Genomic DNA, 22,073 nt, shown 5'->3' with positions numbered 1-22,073 from the left:
TGTTCCCTATTCCAGTAAGTGTGGCGCTTCACATAGAGAAACTGCGGAGGGATTTTTTGTGGGGAGGACTAGGTGAGGAGTTCAAATTCCACCTAGTAAGGTGGAAAAAGGTGTGTGGTCCTCTCTCTTATGGCGGTTTGGGCATCAGAAATTTGAGAACCTTTAATCGGGCACTACTTGGAAAATGGCTGTGGAGATACTATAAAGAACCAGATGCGCTATGGAAGCTAGTAATTGAGAGCAAATATGGTAGCCTTTGGGGGGGATGGTGTACCAATTAGGTGAGAGGGGCATATGGAGTGGGACTGTGGAAATATATAAGAGGAGGATGGGTGGTCTTCTCTTGCTATACAAATTTTCGTCTAGGAGATGGGACTAAGATTAAATTTTGGCATGATAATTGGTGTGGAAACAGTGCCCTAAAGGATCAATTCCCGGCCCTTTTCAGGATCACAAGGGATAAGGAGGTTGCAATAGCGGAAGTCACGGGGATGGTTGGGGAACATATCCAGTGGAACATCAATTTCAGCCGGGCAGCACATGATTGGGAATTGGACAGTTTTGCAGCATTTTACAGCCTCTTGTACTCACTCAAACGGAGCAACCAGCTTGCTGATTTACTATGGTGGAAGCCTACAAGCAAATGTTTGTTCTCAGTTCGCTCGTTCTATAAATCTCTTTCGCAAGGGTCCCCCACTCAGTTCCCTTGGAAAAAGGTTTGGAGACATAAGGCGCCTCCCAAAGCAGCGTTTTTCGTGTGGACTGCGTCCTTGGGTAAGATCCTCACAACGGACAACTTGAGGAAAAGGAGGGTGATCATTGTAGATTGGTGTTGCATGTGTAGGAAAGGGGGGGAATCCGTAGACCATCTTTTACTACACTGTGAGGTAGCTCGAGGATTATGGTATGAGATATTGATTCGACTAGATTTGGGCTGGGTAATGCCGGAGACAGTGGTGGCGGTGTTAGCTAGTTGGACAGATTTGAGAGGCATTCAACAGATCAAGGCTATTTGGAAGATGATCCCCATTTGTATAATGTGGTGTGTATGGCAAGAGCATAATGAACGAACCTTTGAGGACAAAGAGAGATCTATGGAGGAACTAAAAGCTTTCTTTTTTAGAACTCTTTGTACATGGGCCATTGCAGTTAATTTTAATGGCCAAAATTTACATGAGTTTCTTGTATCTATTGAGCCTACCTAGTAGGGCATTCATTGTACTGAACAGGGCTTTTGCCTATTCTTTTCATTAATATACTTTGATTTTACTTATCAAAAAAAAAAAAAAAAACAGCAACACCAACAGAAGCTTAAAGCAGTAATAAATATAGGATTTCTGATGTAAAAACTGCATGATATCTTACATGGAACGAACTGCTGAGACATCAACTGGTGGACCACCTTCTATTGTATTAATAATCTCTAAAATGACAGGTGCAGGATCACCCTTATACAATTGAAGGGCTTGCCTGAAAACCATTGGAAGTGAAACAAATATGAAGACCATCTAAATTTCCACTTGATATTTCCACTTGATAATGAGAGAGAATATGTATCTCGTTAATTTATTAAGCAACTCATCTAAAACATTATTGGGATTTTACATACTTAAACTTCACACGAGCTTGTGCATAACGCTCCATCCGAATCAAAGCATGTCCCCATGCAGTCCAGACAGGAACAACATCAATCTATCAGAAGCCCCAAATATTAAACTCAAAATCACCATTGATCAGCAACATTGATTACAAAAGTGTCTATTCATTATGTTTACCTTACACTTTTTGCAAGTATACACAGCCATGCTGTATCGTTCCTCTACAATTAACCTGTCACGGAGACGTGCAGATGACTCCTTATCAGCAATGTCATCAAGAGAAGCAGCAATTCCTGATCCCAAGAGGCTTTGAAGCAGCTCAGAACGTGCTAGCCAGATTTCTACCAGTATGAGAAGTTCAGATAACTCATCCGTAGACTGGCTACCCACACTGGAGCTACCAGCATCAGAAGATGCATCATCAGCATCCCTACTTCTTTCAGAATTACAAGACATCTCACTACTCCCTGTAAGCTTTCTCAGCAAGGATTTACAATAGAGTAGTCCCTGGCATGCAACACAGAAAATATATCTCAAGCATGTCAAACTAAACATGTAAAGGAAATTGGATAACAAGGCCATGTGGCCGTCAGTAATGAAAGAAAAAATGCATGTCCTTGCCTACTTTAACTTTTGGTTTCTAATGACTGCACATAACACAAACATATGAAAAATCGATTGCTTCTCCTGACATGCATTCCAAGGGCTAGGCAAATGTAATACCTGTACAATGGTCTCTGTGGCATGATATGCTCGACCAATTGTTTCCATGGATGCATTCTCAGGCAACTGTTGGGAGCTCAACACATTCTTCATCTGATTGATACACAAGTCCATGGCACTTTTGGCAGACACTGACTCATCAGAACACAGAGAAAGCAGTGCCTAGAAATAAAACACCCAAACCTTCAACAGACTCAGAGCAGCAGCATAAAAAAAAATTTCTTCTACACACAAGTCACAAATCTGAAAGAAATTATAATAAAGACTTTTAAAACAACATATGCATAAACTCTAAGGCCAAAAGTGGCCACTTACTACATTACATATATGAGTTGTATTGCTTCCAAAGGAGAAACTTATCAACATACCTAAATTTTCAACAGATACATAATCCGCAACTTCTCATCTGGTCTCTATTTTTCTTTTAATAAGTACAACTTCTCAAAATTCTCTTCTAGGATATCTAGGATCTAAATTCTGGTTTTAAAAAAAAAAAAATCATGATGTAAGCAAAAACTTGTGTGATTAACCCAAAATTGCACTTGCACAACCTCACATACCAACAGTTAAAACGCCATCTTTGTTTGCTAGTTTGTGTTGCACCAATAATATAAAACAAGTACTTAATACTACACTCCACACTCGAGCATGGTGAGGGCCTGAGATGAACTCCAAGATTGGATCGGTAACATGTGTTCCTCTTTGAGCTTGAGACAAACAATCTCCCACTCACAATGAGTCATAGGCACCAACAATCATCCTCTCTTATTTTGACTAACAATTGTCCCATTCTAGGTTGGTAGTAATTGGCTACCCTACCTACAGCAGTACCAGTACTCAAATGGTGATTTTTTTTATAATTTTTTATAGGAAAAATTAGATTTTATTAATAGAAGAGAGTAGGCAAAACCCAAGTATACAGAGTGATTTAATATAATTTACACAGTGCTGAGCTTCCAATATATGAACAAAACATATTTCAGCTGTTTCACTAGAATACCTTAAAGAGAGTTATGTCAGGGGCACTTTCATATCTGTGAGATGCACGAATAGATTCATCCTTAACAGCATCACCTGTCAGCATCCATTCCTCAGCAATTGAAACTGAGGGGAGCCGTTCTTGCCCATCTCCAGGATATGATGAAACACGATCTTCTTGAATTCCAGTCATAGCCTCCCAAGCAACTCTTTCAGATGAAGTCAAACCAGAACTCTTTCTTTTTCGATAAACATCTTTTGGAGCAGCCTTGTCTCCAGTATTTCGTGGAGTCCAAGAGAAAGCTCTGCGAGCCTCTTTTTGCAAGTTACTTAGACTGCTGGTGAAAGATGACCGTGCAGGAATACCTGCTCTTGTTTTCTGCCTTGGTCTTGTTCCAGAAACAGATATCCGATGTTCTCTAGGTTGGGAGCTAATACTGACAGTAATAGCTTTTGCTGCATATGCAATAACTCTGTTGTTGTCTCTCAATGACGGAAATTCTTTAAGGATCTGTTGACAAATATAATCCAAACATAATGTTCATGATGTCAATACCCCAACATGGGAAGATTTTTTTTTAAGAAGGCATGATCAATGGGCGTTCAAATGATTTCTTAATTTTTACGAAAAATGCATGTTAGTTTAAGCATCTAAAATGTTCTCCTGCAGTACCAGGGCCGCAGATTGCAGTTGTTTCCTCATCAGAAGCACCTCCAGTATCAAATGAGGGTGTTCATGCAGTGAAGAACATCTTTGCTGCCATGGCAAAGGCAAGGCAGCCAAAACACGAAGACCTAAGGCCCAGGAGTTAAGCCGTGAAACCTCAACATCCGAGAGATTTCCTTCTCTTCGCTTGAGAAAGAAGTGAACCTTTGAAAAGTTAGAAAGAAAGTCATAATTAAGGAACAAGAAATTTCAACACCCAATAAGACAATGAGTGTAATTGAATCACATCTCCAAGAAAGAGGACAAGTAATTACAAGAAGTTGCTTTGACCGTAAATTAGGTAACAACTGCATTGCACCCATTACAACTGGTAGAGCATCATCTGAGTCACGTAGTGAAGAAAGAAACCGTGAAGCTTCTGCTGGACCTCCACCATTGAGAGGATCAGCGGTGAGAAGTTTCACGAGTTGCCGGCCCTTCAGTTCTCTCCGCAAATCTATAGATAATCCTGCACTTTCTGCCACTTCTAATGCAGCAGAAACAGCTCCTTTTCCCGCTAATCTAAGTGCTAAGCCCTCGGGATCTTCCTTACATTCTGCTTCAACCTGCAATTAAAGAGTATTACGGAGAAATAAGTCCTAGCAGGAAATTGACTTAGAGTACTTTTTCTATGCTAAGCTTTTTATCTTAATCCAGATAGAGGACAGAATAAAAACCTCTTGCCAGCTACTATAATGATCATCTGCACTTAATATGTGGCTGTACCTCTGCAAAGCTTGTTTCATTTGCAAGACCTAAGCAGCTAAAAAAAATTATGTCATCAAGGAAAAATAATACAGTAAAGCAGCAATATAAATTCAACAATACAAAGGAAATATGCCAAGCTTCAAACAAAAGAATCAACACAACAAATTACAACAAAAATATAATGAAGCAAAACAATTAATAAAACCAGCACCTCATTTCTAAGTGGATCACTATATGGCAGGTGACAGCTGCACATTGTCAGAACATCCAAAGCAGCATCAAGTTCCCATCTGTGCATATACCTGGAATAAAATGTGAGTTTAAATATTACAGCCTACAGGTATAGGTATACCAATATTCCCCATAAACATCAATAAAACGTGTATAGCTCCATTTCCTATTTTGATAATAAATATTTTATTAATAAGTGATGTATAGCTCCTCCATTAATGGCGCTGAACAAAAGATATTGTAAGATAAAAAATAATGAGAAGGGCTATGCTGATTGAAAGATGTGGTTAAATATCACAGCAAAAAAAAAAGGACTAGAAGCTGACAAAAAAAAATAAAAAATGTTGTACAACTTCTAAATTTTTCTTATGGTGATCAGACAATGGACATGCAGTTTATGTTTTTTTTTTTTTTTTTTATTGGCACTGGGTGTCTAGGAACAACATCCCGACTAATCTCGGGGGTACACAGGCCCTCGGCAAGGAGTTTCCCACAAGTAATGGACATGCAGTTTACGTTATCCACCCGAAAGCTTTTTAACCGTCAGGAAGTGGACCAAATACCTCTCCCTCGCCCAAAACTGCAAATCAACATGAGAAAAAGGAAACACTAGAAATAAAAACTTTAAACTACTGGGTTCCAAAGCCAGGGTTCAACCGTGACCTTTAAAAGAACCAAGTGGACCAACAATTCATATAAAGCAAATCCTATCATGGTAACAATTTTAAAATTGTAGATATCAGATAGCATGGACTGACAAGGATAAGAAAAAAATGCTTCACATTTGGGGAAAAGAAGAATAAAAGGAGAAGCTGGTCATAAAAAAATATTGTGTCTCAAGTATCAGCAAGCATTCACTTAATAAAAAAAGTACAAGCAAGCATTCACCAGTATCAAAATAACTAAAAATGCCCACACATACTTGAGGGCAAGTTTAGCAGCTAGCTGCCTATCTTTCAACCGCAGGCAATACTGCCAACTATTGCTCCAGATGTTATGGCTGCCATACCCTTGAGGTTGTCCAGAGATCGAATTATACTCTTCCCCACGCTCAATGAGTAGCTGAAGTAACCGGTCTGATACTCCATTACTTAGAAAGCGATCCGAAAGTGCAAGAGCATCCATTAATTTTCCTTCATCAATCAACCTATTAGAAGGAAGAAAGTGTGCCAAAATATTATGAAAGTCGTGGGGAGAAGATAAGAACTACAAACCACTAAAACCTTAAACTTTCAAAACAAGAAGAAAATGGCCCACTAAACCTTTCAAAACAAAACCCCAGAAAGAAAAAGAAAAGGGAAAATAGTGGTAGGGAAACTTAGTAAGATAGGCACTGATTCTGTTAATGTTGTCATGTCTTGACACATGTTTTCTGACCAATACGCCATTAGAAAATGGAACACTTCTTCCTAAAAACTTCTTAAAGTCTTAAATGCAATTCACAATTTATATAGAGAAAACTTGTTACTGGTTAAGATTCAGTACATCTGTCTTTGTTCCTTTTTTTTCTTCCATCTCAAGAACCATTTACAATTCTTATTAATCCTTCTTATACAAGTTACAAACTTACCAGATATACAGCTGAACAAGAAAGTGACAAAACAAGCCCTATGGTAATAACAATTCAAACCAGGATAAGTGGATGTGGCAACTCAAATATTGATCCAAAATAAATTATGTTTCCATCATATAAAACATGAAAACAAAGATGACTAAAGAATACAACTGAGAAAACTAAAGAAGTTAACCAGCAATTTATAGTAACAGATACTGAAACGAGAGACTATAAGCAGTGATACCGTTCGATGGCTTTCACATAGGGTTCTTCATTCTCCCAATCAAAAGAAAGGAAAACTGTAGCATCAAGTTCATCAACCTCAGATTTCAAGGAATCGTGCCAAGGATCAAGAGCTGAAACCCCTAGACTGTTGGGGTCTTGCAAAGCTGATGAAATATTACTGCTGTTAATAGTGTCATCAATTTCTGACTCTGTATCATTGTCAAGCTCCCGGATTCTTTTAATAGCATATCTTGATTCAGGTTTAAGCTTGGCATCATCAGCTCTTTCCTTTGTTGCGACAGCAACTTCTGAGACTCGATGAAGGTTAGTTTGCATTTGTATCCATCGATTTAAAGTTGGGAACCTGTACAGAAAAATACAAGGTTAAACTTGAAAACCATAATGTAAATCAGCTTCATGTGAAAAATACTCCCTGGGGAAGTATCTTACCGCTCAGATTGATCAAGCGCGAATTCATAAAACAACCTGTCAACATCAGGTGCCTGAAGAAATCCATCATTGAAGGAGCCTGATATAGAAGAGTCACTGCCAGAGTACAATATACTGCTCCCAAAAACACAAGCTAAGACAGCCCTCACTGGAGATATTTTAACCAAATGTTTTACCACATCCAATTGGAGAGGGTATAGAGGGATTCCAGGTGTTGCTGAGGAACGGGTGTAACTATTAGGTTTAGCTTCTTTAGAACTGGGGGAGAGTACTTTATTTTCAGAGTCACTCTGAGAGCAGGTAGGAATGACAGGAATGCATGCCCATCCATGACCAGATCGTGGAGGATAAACTGGAGGTACACATGCAGAGATCACTTCATGCACAAAATCAGCACCCATAATCTCAGCAACCTTTCCAGCTGCATCGGTGCTGCCTCGGTCAAAGACCAGACGAGTTAAAAGCTGCAAGATACAATAATGATACACGAACATATTTATGATCCTGTCGGAAAGGAAGATATGCTTACTCCTTAAAGCATTAACTTGTAATTGAGGCTTGCTGAAAACTTGTATTATACTTTAGAACCCTAGTTCCTACATCTCCTTGATAAAGTTCAAGCCAGACTGATCATTCATATATAGTCATCTATGGGGATTCGGTTGTAGCATTTCAACAGTACTATAACATAGAAGAAAAAAAATACGGATACCTTCTGTAGTTAAAAGATACTATTATTTCCAGCCTAATGTAAATAATAGTAAATTCTATTTGACTAACGGATATATTTAAACAACATGCTAATCATATTTATTGGGAACATTAAGCTCAACCTATCATTCAATAAGAAAAGGGGACATTTTCCCACATATATCTCTATCATCATTACTGATCAAAACCAAATTCCTCGCAATTATGCTTTCTTGATCAATATTCATGACATGGATAAATTTCATCAATAGGCGTAGATTCAACTCATAAAATATACGCAATAAGCTATTCACAGGTATGAATCAAATAATCGTAATTTCTTTTGCATGCTTTACCATTCCTCATCATATAAATATATTGTAAAATTATGTATCTTGACTAGTGTTTACACAAGTTACTGTTGGACAAACACAGAAGGGATAAATTCCCCAATCCTAAAGTGATGTGGTAAATTTGTGGTCTCAAAACATGTTAATGATGTATTTTTCATCTAAATTATTTCTCCCTAACGTTTTTGAGAACATACAAAATTATTCTATACTGTTCGTCTTAGTAGTAAATAACTATATGGACTCTGGAAGGATTTTGCCCCATAATGAAATTGAAAGGAGAAATATTTGAAAGCAAACAAAAAAGGATAATCTTCAATATAGAAAATAAAATATCTTACATCCTTAGGCCATTCAAACACAAGCGAGAAGAAGTTGAAATCATGAGTTGTATCAGTCCCATCAACTATGTCACCAATTGCAGCAATATGGAGAATAAATTGTGAAAGATACGTTGTGGGCTTGGTACTTAATGGACCAAATAATCTCTTCCCAGAATCTTTCATGTCATAATCAACAGGCTGCGCACCAGTTTCCGCAGCCATTGAGCTTAAGGGTATTTGTTTAGCAGATCTTAACCCAAGCCCAAGAACCCCATCCTTATCAAAATTGGAGAGAGCCTTTCGATCAGAATGTGGGCCTTCCCCTTGAGGGAAATTGAGTTCTGTTTCTTCATCAGCAACAGCTCTTGCAAGATTATGAAGCTTACCTACAATTTTACAGGATAAAAACATGCTAAACAACTCTGAAAAAATGGAAGTCCTAAAGGAAGTCTAGAGAGTCTGTAACATACTCCCCAAAAGAGAAGTAAAAAGAAAAGTACCACTTAAAAACTGACGCTTGCCCCTGTGAGCATCTTCAATCATCTGATGTAGCATAGCAAGAGCACGTTCCCTTTGTCCCTGTCGGTGGGTCTCCTTAGAAGAAGAGATGATTATTTCCCCAGATAACAAGGCCTGAAGTGTAGGAGGGTTATCCTGGAGTAGACCATAGAACAGGATCAATAGCCACACATTATCTTCTTGTTGACCGTTCTTTAAAATTTTTTATGAGACAACTAACAGCTCAAATTTTTTAATAAGTCCTCACTCCGTGGACTCATTACCACACCAAAATTAGATGGGTTAACAATAACTCATACCCGACCATAGAAATATATAAGATTGTACCTGTTCCAAGAACTCAAGTAAACGCTTGAGGACCCGCCGTGAAACAGAAATCACTCCAACTTCAAGGATTTGATCCCAGTAAGTGGATCCCATCTTTGGAGAACCTCCAGGATATATCTCAGATAACATAACTTGTGCCTGCATATGATACAAGTTAATGAATAGTGTATAAACACACCACAGGGCAACATCTCACTAGGAGGATGGAAGGAAACCGTGGCTAAAAAATTTTTTTGATAAGTAGTAAGAAATTTTATTAATAAGCATATTCCAGGTACACTGGAGGTATACATGTGAATACACCTATTTAGGATCTAGTAACTGATACAAGGAAATCTTGGAAACTGAGACCATTCAGCTCTAGAGCGATGGCCCACATAAATAAAGTCTTCCAAAAAAACCTCCTAAACTCTTCTATGGAACGTTCTTGATCCTCAAAAAGTCTATCATTTCTTTCACACCAAAGAATACAAAGAGGAGCCATCTTCCATACAGCCGCAATCTGTGGTGTCCTCGCAATTCCTCTCCAGCTTGCAATTAATTCTATCACTCTTCCCGGCATGACCCATGCTATATCCATTCTGCTGAAGTAAAAATTCCAGATTTCCCGAGCAAATTCACAATGTAAAAGTAAGTGGTCTACTGTTTCACCATTCTTTCTGCACATACAGCACCATTCGGTTATGATTATGCCTCTTCTTCTTAGATTGTCCATAGTAAGAATCTTCCGTAATGCTGCTGTCCATACAAAGAAAGCAACCTTTGTAAGTGCTTTGCTCCTCCACACATTCTTCCAAGGAAAATTGTATCTTCGCTGCATAGTAATTGTATCATAAAAGGAGCACACAGAAAACTTCCCTTTCCTCGAAGGTTTCCATACTATCTTGTCCTCGCTTGTAGCATTGATAACCGTGTTATACAGCAAGCTGAGAAACTCCACCATCCCGGTAACTTCCCAATCATGTGCATCCCGGATGAGACTTATATTCCACTCCTGTGCACCATTGCTTATTACCCTCAAATCAGCCACCATTGCTTCTTTGTCCCAAGCAATTCTGAAAATATTAGGATAGACCTCCTTTAAAACCGTGTCTCCCACCCACACCTCATTCCAAAAGCTGACCCTCCTACCATTTCCCACCCAAAGACGAGTGTTACTAGCAAAGGTACAACAACCTTTCCTTATGTACTTCCATAACCCCACCCCATAAGTCCCCCTACTTTCCTTAGAGCACCAACCCCCTCGTTCACTTCCATACTTCATATCAATCACTTCTTTCCATAAGGCTCCCCTTTCCTTGTTATACCGCCATAACCATTTTCCTAATAATGCCTCATTAAAAGTCCTCACATTCCGGATCCCCAAGCCCCCATCTCTCAATGGAGTACACACCTTATGCCATCCTACTAGATGGAACTTGAGCTCCTCGCCTAAGCCACTCCACAGAAAATCACGTTGAAGTTTCTCCATTTTTGTTGCTATGCTGGCAGGGAGAGGAAATAGAGACAAGTAGTATGTAGGAAGGTTGGATAGTGTGCTCTTGATAAGAGTGGTCCGCCCCCCTTTAGTTAAATACAACCTTTTCCACCCGGCCAATTTATTCTCTAATTTCTCCAACACCTCCTCCCAAATTACCTTGGCTTTGAAAGTAGCCCCCAAGGGGAGGCCAAGATACTTCGATGGCGAAGAGGAGACTCCGCATCCCAAAATGTTGGCTAACCCTCTAATGTTCCTCACCTCACCAACCGCAACCATCTCCGTCTTTGCAAGATTAATTTTTAACCCCGATACCGCTTCAAAACACAATAAAATGACCTTCAAGGCTTGTACATGTCCTGCATTTGCCTCACAAAACAGCAATGTGTCGTCCGCAAACAAGAGATGGGAAATGTTAGTGTTCCCCATTACAAAACCAGCCAGGAAACCCCCCTCCACCGCAGCTGACAGCATTCGACTTAGGGCCTCCATTACGATGACAAATAAAAGGGGTGGTAATGGATCACCTTGTCGTAATCCCCGCGAGCTATTAAAGAATCCCACTGAATCTCCATTTACTAACACTGAGAAACGAGCCGTTGACACACAATGTCTCATCCACTTTCTCCATCTTGTCCCAAAACCACATCTACTCAACATGTATAACAAGAAGTCCCAGTTGACATGATCATAGGCCTTTTCCATGTCTAATTTACATAAAATACCTGGCTCTCCCGACTTGATCCTGTAGTCCAAACACTCATTTGCTATAAGGACCGAATCTAGTATTTGGCGCCCTCTCACAAAAGCATTTTGAGTCTTGGAGATAATTTTATCCATGACTGTGCTCATTCTTTTTTTTTGATAGGTAAATAAATTTTATTGATCCACGTAAATAGGCCAAGCCCGAGTACACAGGGAGTATACAAGAAAAAAGCCTAGTTACAAACTAAGTGCTACGGATAGTGGCGGAAAAGTCACTAAGACTCGTTCCATTTAAAACTATAGTAGTTGCCCAAAGGAGTAGAGTGTGAAAGAAAAAAGCTCGAAAAGCATCAGGAGAGCGCTCCTTGTTCTCAAAACAGCGGCTATTTCTTTCGGTCCATGTGCACCACATTAAGCACAAAGGTACCATCTTCCATACCGCTGCAATCTGGCGATTCCCTCTTAGCCCTTGCCAGCAAGACAGTAAATCGATCACCCTCTGTGGCATGGCCCAAGCAATGCCAACCCTCTGTGCTCATTCTATTAGCCAGAACTTTAGAAATTATCTTGTAAATGCTCCCCACTAGACTAATCGGCCTGAAATCTTGTACCTCTATAGCACCCTTTTTTTTGGGACTAGTGCGATGAAAGTAGCATTCAAACTCTTCTCGAATTTTTCATATGTGAAAAATTCTTGGAAAACCTGCATTACATCTTCCCTCACCACCTCCCAGCACTTCTGAAAGAAAGCCATAGTAAAGCCATCCGGGCCCCGTGCTTTGTCTTTATTCATTTTCCTGACTACTATGTGTACCTCTTCCTCTTCAAATGGTCTCTCCAACCAAGCCATACTCCTTTGGTCGACGTGCTCAAAATCTAATCCGTCTAAAGTAGGTCTCCAATCATGAGGTTCTGATAATAAGTGTTCAAAGTGTCCAGCCACATGATTCTTAATTTCAGCTTGGTTTGTAAGTGCACCGCCATCCACGTTTAGGGACTCAATGGTATTGAACCTCCTATGAGAGTTTGCAATGCAATGAAAAAACTTCGTGCACTTATCTCCCTCCCTAAGCCACAAAACCCTTGACTTTTGTCGCCACGAAATTTCCTCCATAAGAATCACTCTTTCCAAATCAGCAACAACTTGCCCTTTGCGATTGCTCTCATCTCCACCTCCCTCCAAGCTTTGTAACTCTTGAAACAGATTTTTTTTTTGTAGCGTAACATCACCAAATATTTGCTCATTCCATAACTTCAAATCCTTTTTCAACGCCTTCAACTTTCCAGCCAATACATTACTCGGGTTGCCCTGCAAATGATATGAGCTCCACCATTGTCCCACCAACTCCACAAACCCCTCATGTTTTAACCACATATTCTCAAATTTAAAAGACCTTCTACCCCCTGGGATCCCTCCACAATCCAGCACAATGGGAAAGTGGTCCGAACAAATCCTAGAGAGCTTTTTCTGAGAGAGATCTGGATAATGCTCCTCCCAATAAGGAGATATTAAGAATCTATCTATTCTTGACCAGGCTTGATTTGAGGACCAAGTATAATCACCCCCCATAAGTGGTACATCCATTAATTCCAGCTCATAAATAAATTCTGAAAATTCCCTCATAGCAAGAGTTTGTCAACCCTCCCCCGATCTTTCGCTAGGAAATCTAGTCACATTAAAATCTCCTCCAATACACCATGGCACCTCCCACCATGAGGCCATACCTGCAAGTTCATCCCAAAGCATCCGCCGCTTACAATCCAAATTAGGACCATACACACCAGCGAAAGCCCACACAAACCCATCTTCAAAGTTTTTGAACAAGCACCCCACCGAATATTCTCCCACAAACTCATCAATATTCTCCACCACCCTTTTATCCCACATAACTAATACTCCCCCCGAGGCCCCTTTCGAAGGTAAATAGGACCATCCTGCAAATTGGCAGCTCCATAAACTCCTTATGACTCTTCTTGTAATAATCTTCAATTTTGTTTCCTGCAAGCAAATAATGTCCAGCTTCCATTGTCTCAACAAAGATCGTACCCGGAGGCGTTTGTTAACCTCATTCAACCCCCTTACATTCCAGCTCAGAATTTTTGACTTCATTTAACAACTGACACAGCCCTTCCCTTATTTCTACTACGACTTGTACTACCCTCCTTTCCATCCTTGCCATCATAATTAATAGACCAAGTAAGCCTTCTCAACTCCCTACTTTTTTTTTATACAGCACCATGTTGATAGTGACTGGCCTCGATGGCTGTTAACAGCGCCTTGAATTGGTCTTCATAGCCCACACACGAGATCCCCACCACACTTTGCATCTCTATCACCGTGTTCAAGACCCAATTATGGGGTAAGGGAGTTATCATACTTATAGGCGAAGGATCCTATGAGAAATTCAAAACATGAAGCAAAAGAAAATCATTCTGAAAAAGTATTGATACACTGGGGAAATGATAAAGCTGAGGATGTAGCAAATGCTGTTGATCCAAAAGTACGGTGTTCTCTACAGGTAAACAAAGTCATTACTGACCAACAATAACAATGAAGGTAGGTCATTTTCTTTCTAAAGCAAATTTTCTTGCATATCACTTCCACATCAAGAATTGCAAGATGGCATCTTCAAAAGTTTATGAATTAGGCTTCGTGTAAGAAAATTAGTATCATTGAAGGTAAAGAAGCATTGGTATCATTTAATAGGAGTCATTAAGTACACAGAAAAAAGGATTTCCACTATATATTCCACAACAGTAACATAAGAAACTAAATATGATACTGGTGTCATTGCCATTCCATTTTTAAAAATTAGTGAAAATTCCTTGACATTTTCAAGATCTCTCCTTTCTTATTTGCTGGGGAACTAGAAATTTAAATATAATGTTAAAAAACCAGAATAAAATTGTTAAAAGAAAGGACATGTCACTCATTTGACTACAGCCACACCAAAGAAGAGCATTATATTTGTAGTGGATAAGTAACCAATACCTGATTCAAAAGTGTTTGTGACATCTTTGCTGACCTTGCAGCAGTAGCAGCAACATCAATACAAAGGAGAATCTGAACAATATGTAATATTCACTATTTACCGAAATGGAGAAAAGGGGAACAGAGAATTAATAATGTGGGCACTTACTGAAGCCAAAGAACCTAATTGCGAGCGCAAAGAAGTAAAATCTAGATCTTGTACTGCACTGTCATCAGCACGCGACACTACAACGTCTACCTGGAAAAAAACAAATTAAAGAAAACAAAAGATCCCCTTTTGTAATGGATGGAAAAATTATAGGCAAAAATCATAAGTTCCCAAGTTAACAGAAAATTGCAACCAAAACAAGATTTATTCAGAAGCAAGTATGAGTACTACATAAAGACATGAAATATCACAACACAAAATCTTCCGGGCAATATTTGAGCTATATACTCATCAAAATGTCTGGAGCAGCATGGTGTTCTGAACTTCTCACTGCCTCAAAAATTAAAGGACCAGAGTTAAAACGATGGATGAAAGCTACTCTACATGAAGTACAGCCTGAATTTTACTAAAGAAATTATAAGACGCGAGATTTTTTTTATTTTTTATAAGTTCCTTGACATGACACATTTCTTCTGCTTTCTTTTTCCTTGTTTTCTTAGGTTTATGGGCAAGAATAACATCTTTGATACCAAGACCTGAGTGCTAGAAGGGGAAATAAATCAAATTAAATCCTTAGTTAGCATGATCATCCTCTGAGATTTTGAGGCTGCATCATCTTAATTACGCTTGATGTACAACAACAAAATTTCCCTCAACTTAAAAGCCACTGCTTCACCAAAGAACCATCAAAGCTAGGGAATAACAGCCCAGAGATTGCACCTTTTGCTTCTTCAGTCACAACCTTTCCGCCAAAACCAACTAAATTATTATTTTTTTCCACAAATACATAAAGAAGCCTAAAATTTCACCTGAAATTTTCTTTGAGAGAACCCAACATTTTAAGACAAACCTCAAACCAGGCCTACAAGCAGAACTGATACTGCAGACCAGAATCCTATACTGTCAGAGGATGACCAGAATCTTCTTCTTCTTCTTTTTCCAGTGAGGTAAGTTTTATTAAAAACCATGAAAATAAATTACACAGTACACGTGCATCAAAAGCTCCCAGTTTGAGAAAGTAAAAGGATCCAGAAAATTCAAGAAACAAGATTTTTTGGGTGTCAAGAACCCTTGGGATTCTTCATATTTTAGACAATTTTCTTACCAAATCTCTATGGTGCAAAAACTCTCTGGTCAGATGGATTTCCAAAAACAGCCAAAAGATCAAATAAAACTCTCCCAGATAAAAAATAATATTTAAAAAAATGAATCTAAAAATAAAAAAATAATTGAACAAGAATAGAGGAACCACCCCTTGGTGGCCAGAACTCAGCCACTACTTGTGGCCCAATCTAGTCCACCCTGTGGTCACCATGAGGTGGATGTTCTTCTTTAAAAAAAAAAAAAAAAAGTCTTTTAATTACTTATTACACCCTTCATTAAAATTCCACTAAAAAACTTTTCCATACAAACATATTCTCTATGGGTCTCACCACATCTACAAAACTTAATTAAAAATTCCCTTCAAATAACTTTCACTACTATTAATGAAATTTTTAAAAACTTCAAACCTGCCCTAAAAAGATGGGAGACCAGAAACTCATGCTCCTTGTCACTTACCTTCTCCTAGGAAATTCCATGTCACCATGTCTCAGCAGCTATGGCCCATATTCAATAATAATAGAAACTACTATATACCCTTTTATTTAGTCTAAGATGGGACTGCTAAGACGACTCTTAAGACAAATTTAAGTTATGTAACAATCAATCATGAACTCTAATTTGTAAACTAAAACGTCATATTAAAAGTCACAGGACCCAAATTTTCAGTGTTTCGCAAATCCAGTCAATGGCTGCAGTGTCAATAATATGCTCTAACTTCCAACCAAGGGAGGCACCATCAAACCCTTCATCTAGAGCTGCGAATGTGATCAACAAGTTAGATACTATTAAAGCCTCTAATGCATACATATATGGCTCAATTTAAGTAGAGTAGTAGGCATAGACTAGTTAAAGTAGAAAAGCAAAAGAAAGAACTGCCAGTGGCCAACTCAATTTCACTTAATCAGTTAGGATAAGGTATGCAGACCAATTTCTTCAGGTGGGTTAGGGATAAAGAACTTAAGAAAATTCAATTGAGCACTACTCGGGAAATGGTTATGGAGATACAATAGGGAACCGGAAGCATTATGGAAATTAGTAGTTGAGAGCAAACATGGCAGCTTATGGGGGGGATGGTGCACTAGAGAGGGGCCTGGCCTTATGGGGTGGGAATTTGGAAGCATATAAGAAGAGGGTGGGGGGTGTTTGCCAACCATACAAAACTTTTGGTGGGGGAGAGCACACGTATAAAATTTTGGAGAGATATCTGGTGTGGGGAGGAGGCTTTGAAGGATTCCTTCCCGTTGGTTTTCCGAGTGGCTTGTGTTCCAGAAGCTTCGGTGGCAGATCTTCTGGTTCGTTCAGGGGACCAAGTCCATTGTAACGTCACTTTCTGTAGAACAGCACAGGAAGATGAATGGAAGACATGAAGATATGCTGTGGTGGAAACCGATGGGTAAGGGTACTTTCTCGGTCCGCTCTTTTTATAAGGCCCTTACAACTATACCAAATCCTCATTTCCCATGGAAAAGCTTGTGGAGGAATAAGGCGCCTTCCAAGTCACTTTTCTTCACCTGGACAGCAGCGTTGGGAAAGATCTTGACTACCGATAATTTGCGTAAGCGTCGGATCATCATCACTGATTGGTGTTGTATGTGTAAGAAAACTGGCGAGACAGTGAACCATCTCCTGCTACAGTGTAAGACAGCTAGAACTTTGTGGTGTGAAGTTTTCAGTCGAGTAGGGTTAAGTTGGGTAATGCTGGAGTCAGTGGTAGAATTATTGGCCAGTTGGGCGATGTCGGGTGGAGATTCACAAATCAAAGCAGTGTGGAAGATGGTCCCTATTTGTATTATGTGGTGTATTTGGCAAGAGCGCAATGAGAGAACATTCGAAGATAAGGAGCGGACAAAAGAGGAGCTTAGTTCTATTTTTTTCAGTACTTTATTCCTGTGGACTCTAGCTATAGACTTTAATGGTTTAAATGTACATGAGTTCCTTGCAACTTCTATAGCGACCTAGATAGGTCTTATCTCTTGTATACCATCTTGTGTACTTGGGCTATGCCTATTATTATTATTAATACAACCGTTTTACTTATCAAAAAAAAAAAAGTGGCCAACTCAAATTGAATAAACAATTTTATTGAGATGCTCCTAGTTGATGGCTCAATCCCTACCAATCAAAATAAGATTAGGAGTCATGTCGTGCAGTTCTATGAGGAATTGTTATCTGAACAGTTGGCTTGGAGGCCCAAACTGGATGACCTAACTCTCAAGTCCATGTGGGGAGGAGTCCACAAGGCTTGAAAGGCATTTTAAGGAGACAAAGGTTCTCAAAGTCTTAAACCCACATTATATGTGTATATGGTCTACACATATGTATATCATGGAATAGGCTTCGTGCAAAGAACAAATTTACATGTAATGTTCAAGAATTCCTTTTCATTATTTTACTCCATGGGACTTTAATGGGCTAAACTTGCATGATTTTCTCGTATCTTTTCCTCTTTCTAGATAAGTATCTCTCTTGTATACAACATGTGTACATTGAGTATGCATTTTGACCTTTTTAATGAAACCTCATTACTTATAAAAAATACATATATATACGTTTTGAACTCATAGTAATAATTCTGGGAAAGCATAAAATCTAAAGTTAAAAATAGACCAACTGGAACCATACCGATGCTCTTTTGAAGGCACTATCAACCCATTCAACTAATTCAAGTGTAGCTTTATCTTCAGCAGATAATGCAAATCGCTGGACCGCCTCTTCTCCAATGTCATACTTTGCTTTTTGCATGCAACTGCAAAATAGAATAACATAACAATATTCACCTTAGGTATTGATGCAAGTTGCCCAGCTAGGGGTCTCATCAATGCCTGTGATAATAGCAACAAGACGGACACAAATCAGGAGCAGTCATTAAAAAAAGAAACACTTCGCCCCTACCCTGACCCTCAGCTTTAAGAATTTCAATCAAATCTGCCCCTAACCAAGCATGTATGTTCTGGATCAATCAGAGAGGTGGACAAAGCAAAACACCCAACTAAAAGTACTAATTTACATGTAAAGGACACAACCAAAACCGAAGTCAAAAATATTTTAACCTTATAATGAATCATATATTTTTTTGATGAATAAACAAGTTTTATTAATCAAAAACGGATGGCAAAAGCCAGTATTACAAAAAGGCAAGATGCCTAACTAAGTAGGCACAATAGAGACAAGGAACTCTCGAAGAGTCATGCCATTGAAGTCAACGGCAATAGCCCAACTACAAAGAGTTCTAAAAAATAAAACTTTAAGCTCCTCTAACGATCTCGCCTGAACTTCGAAAGTCCTTTCGTTGCGCTCCTGTCACAAAACCCACATAATGCAGTGAGGGATCATCTTCCAAATAGCTTTAATAGGTTACCAACCTCTTAGGTTTGCCTAACAAGCCAAAGCTGCCTCCACAGTTTTTGGCATAACCCAAGCCATATCCAGTCTACCAAAGACTTCATTTCAAAGACTCCTAGCTATATCACAATGCAAAAGGAGGTGATCCACCGACTCTCCGGCTCTTTTGCACATACAACACCAGTCTGCGATAATAATCCTCATTTTCCTCAATAATGAATCATATATTGAGAGAGAGAGAGAGAGAGAGAGAGAGAGAGAGAGAGAGAGTTAGGCTTTTTTTGGATGTTGAGATGAGATGAAAGATTAGTGTATAGGAGTGAAATAGTTTGTGAATAATAGTGTGGTTTGAGTGAAGATGTTTTATGGGATTTTGGAAAATGAGATAGAAAAAGTTGAATAAAAAATAATAAAGTTAAAATATTGTTAGAATATAACTTTTTAATATTATTTTTGTTTTGAGATTTTAAAAAGTTATATTGTTTTTTGTGTTTTGTTCGTAAGTTTGGGAAAATTGTAATGATTAGATGAAAAGGTTGAAAATTTGAAATTGAAAAGTGTTTGTGTTTGAGTGGTGTTGGGATGTTGAAATTAGATGAAATGAGATGAGATGGGTTGAGACCATCTCAACATCAAAATGGGGCCTTGAAATGTTGAACACTACAACTCCAATCTTGCTTGATGAGGATTTCTGAACACTCCGCAAAATTTGAAATTGAAAAGTGTTTGTGTTTGAGTGGTGTTTGGATGTTGAAATTAGATGAAATGAGATGAGATGGGTTGAGACCATCTCAACATCAAAATGGGGCCTTGAAGCGTTGAACACTACAGCTCCAATCTTGCTTGATGAGGATTTCTAAACACTCCGCAATCAAACATCATAGATGAGCTTACTTTTTCTAAGTAAAACAATCTCATTAAAAGCTCAGAGGAGCACAACCAGGTGCATAGGAAATATACAAAAGACCATACCCTACTAAATAGAAGAAGAAAAAGAATAAAGAACCATGAATTATAGAGAAGCAGCAGCTGTTGTGAGAAAACGTCCAAATATAAAGGAATTTGAACATAATGACTTTGAACTCTATGATGGTTCACATATGTCCAGTGTACTTGGCTCCACCCTATTTTAATAAAATTCTTATTTACTGATAAAAAAAACTCTATGATGGTTCACCTAATGGGTTGAGAAATCTCTTTTTTTTATAACTTAACAATGAAGATTTAAAACTTTCATATTCACCATATTTTATAATCAAGTTTATCAGCAACCAAAGAAGTGGAAATCTGGACTGCAAAAATTATTGGAACTAATTAATAACATATATGTAGCATACATATAGCGAGCAAGAAATAGTTACCCATCTTATGAATTTCAAAAAGAGTTCATTAAACTCACAGGTTGAGTAGTTTGGATGGGGCAGCACGTAATACAGTCAATGCTTCCTTCCATCCCCACTGGCGTTCAGATAATGGTAAAAGGCGCTGCAAGATTGACAAACGCCATTCCCACTCTTCGATGAAACTTTTAGCAACAGAGACTCTCCACTCCAAGGCCTGTCTTCCACCTGTTCTTACACCCTCACTCAGTGCTTGCTCTAGTTCAATTACAGCTGAAGGAAGATTGCGATGTAATATATCAAGTATTCTCTCCGTGAAAAATATAACCACTTTGTTTCCTTCATTACATGGAGAGAGATCATTATTTTCCCAAGCACGGGTGTAACCGGATTCAGAGTCTCTCTCTGGGGAGACACAATGTGCCATATTCCGAGATAGATCATCCATATGTAAAAGCGAAATTATAACATTCACCATAAATATCTGCAACATTGAATACAATTAACATGAATTGATACGGGAAAAATAACGAAAACATAAAATAATAAATCCATGATCCCAAAACTTGTAAACAAAATGAATTAGTAGTAATAAAAATTTATCAGCCCATGGGTTGTCTACTACAACCTCTCAAAAGGTCAAGTTAGAAAATTTAAAAGAGCAATAAACCCAAGAAAGAATCACTTCAGATGCTGCCTATAAAATGCAGCTAGTCTTTGATACAATGATGGGATGCACTACAGCTAATGGTGAAGATAACATTTAATATGATGAATCAATAATAGTTATAATTAAATTTTTTTCCTAAAAGCTGAGTCCGAAGAAAAATAACAAAGTAACACTCTGTTCGTGCTTGTTTAAAGATCGTAAATTGGATTGGCCATGCAAGTATATGAAGATAACAAGAGCCCAACACAAGAAGGAAACCACGATGCAAAAGGTTCATTAAAATAAGCAGTTGACCTTGCGGGAAATATTATTAATGGCTCCCAAATGGCTCTGCAGGTCCTTCAAATGGCATAATGCCAACTGGTGATGGGTTTCTCTTTCATTTGCCATGCCCCTTTCCATTGTTCCTAGTGCAAGAACTGCTGATTCTAGAGCATAGCGCATGTGTATAAGTTCCACATCTTGCTTTCTGCAACCCCCCAATAGGGGAAAAACGGACAACAACAAATATATGAGCATATTGGAAGTAAAATGGCAAACCGAACAGAGAAGGTTAAAAGCTTGAATAGCAACACCTATGACACACACACAGACATCAGGTGTAATCTCAGTATTGGTACCAAATAGAGATGCCCCAAAATTAATAATGCATGGGCACTGCCAAATATCTTATATGCCCAATTCTTTTTTTCTAATGCTTTAAATTAATGTTCCTCCATCACACAATTAGGGTTACTTTCCATTTGTTCTGTCACATAATGTGTTCCTATATTGAATTTTCAAGTTTAGATTTTTATTTCCGCATCCCTCACTTGGAAACAACTGTCCATGAAAAGCCCGAAGTATCAATCCTATAGACCCTCCCTCACTCTGAAACATGGGTAATTGGAAGAAGGTATATAATAAAATAAC

General features: G+C 38.6%; 1 protein-coding gene across 2 annotated transcripts in view; it reads right to left on the bottom strand.

The window, feature by feature from the left end:
* Positions 1–22,073, bottom strand: part of LOC122316490 — a 45,822-nt gene that overhangs the window by 15,909 nt on the left and 7,840 nt on the right. For both annotated transcript variants that reach the window (XM_043133044.1, XM_043133045.1), the window contains exons 7-26: positions 21,456–21,630; positions 20,551–20,975; positions 18,432–18,555; positions 14,706–14,795; positions 14,558–14,629; positions 9,384–9,521; positions 9,038–9,191; positions 8,556–8,923; positions 7,175–7,638; positions 6,744–7,088; positions 5,867–6,091; positions 4,925–5,015; positions 4,683–4,760; positions 4,281–4,571; positions 3,973–4,170; positions 3,322–3,810; positions 2,322–2,483; positions 1,776–2,105; positions 1,610–1,692; positions 1,366–1,470 (exon numbers count right to left, since the gene is read on the bottom strand). In XM_043133044.1, the coding sequence (XP_042988978.1) occupies positions 1,366–1,470; positions 1,610–1,692; positions 1,776–2,105; positions 2,322–2,483; positions 3,322–3,810; positions 3,973–4,170; positions 4,281–4,571; positions 4,683–4,760; positions 4,925–5,015; positions 5,867–6,091; positions 6,744–7,088; positions 7,175–7,638; positions 8,556–8,923; positions 9,038–9,191; positions 9,384–9,521; positions 14,558–14,629; positions 14,706–14,795; positions 18,432–18,555; positions 20,551–20,975; positions 21,456–21,630 (4,407 nt within the window). The remainder of the gene's footprint in view (positions 1–1,365; positions 1,471–1,609; positions 1,693–1,775; positions 2,106–2,321; positions 2,484–3,321; positions 3,811–3,972; positions 4,171–4,280; positions 4,572–4,682; positions 4,761–4,924; positions 5,016–5,866; positions 6,092–6,743; positions 7,089–7,174; positions 7,639–8,555; positions 8,924–9,037; positions 9,192–9,383; positions 9,522–14,557; positions 14,630–14,705; positions 14,796–18,431; positions 18,556–20,550; positions 20,976–21,455; positions 21,631–22,073) is intronic.

The sequence above is a fragment of the Carya illinoinensis genome, chromosome 7 (genome assembly GCF_018687715.1).
Source record: "Carya illinoinensis cultivar Pawnee chromosome 7, C.illinoinensisPawnee_v1, whole genome shotgun sequence".
In the NCBI taxonomy this organism is placed as follows: domain Eukaryota; kingdom Viridiplantae; phylum Streptophyta; class Magnoliopsida; order Fagales; family Juglandaceae; genus Carya; species Carya illinoinensis.
This window is presented reverse-complemented; position numbering and strand designations above follow the sequence as displayed.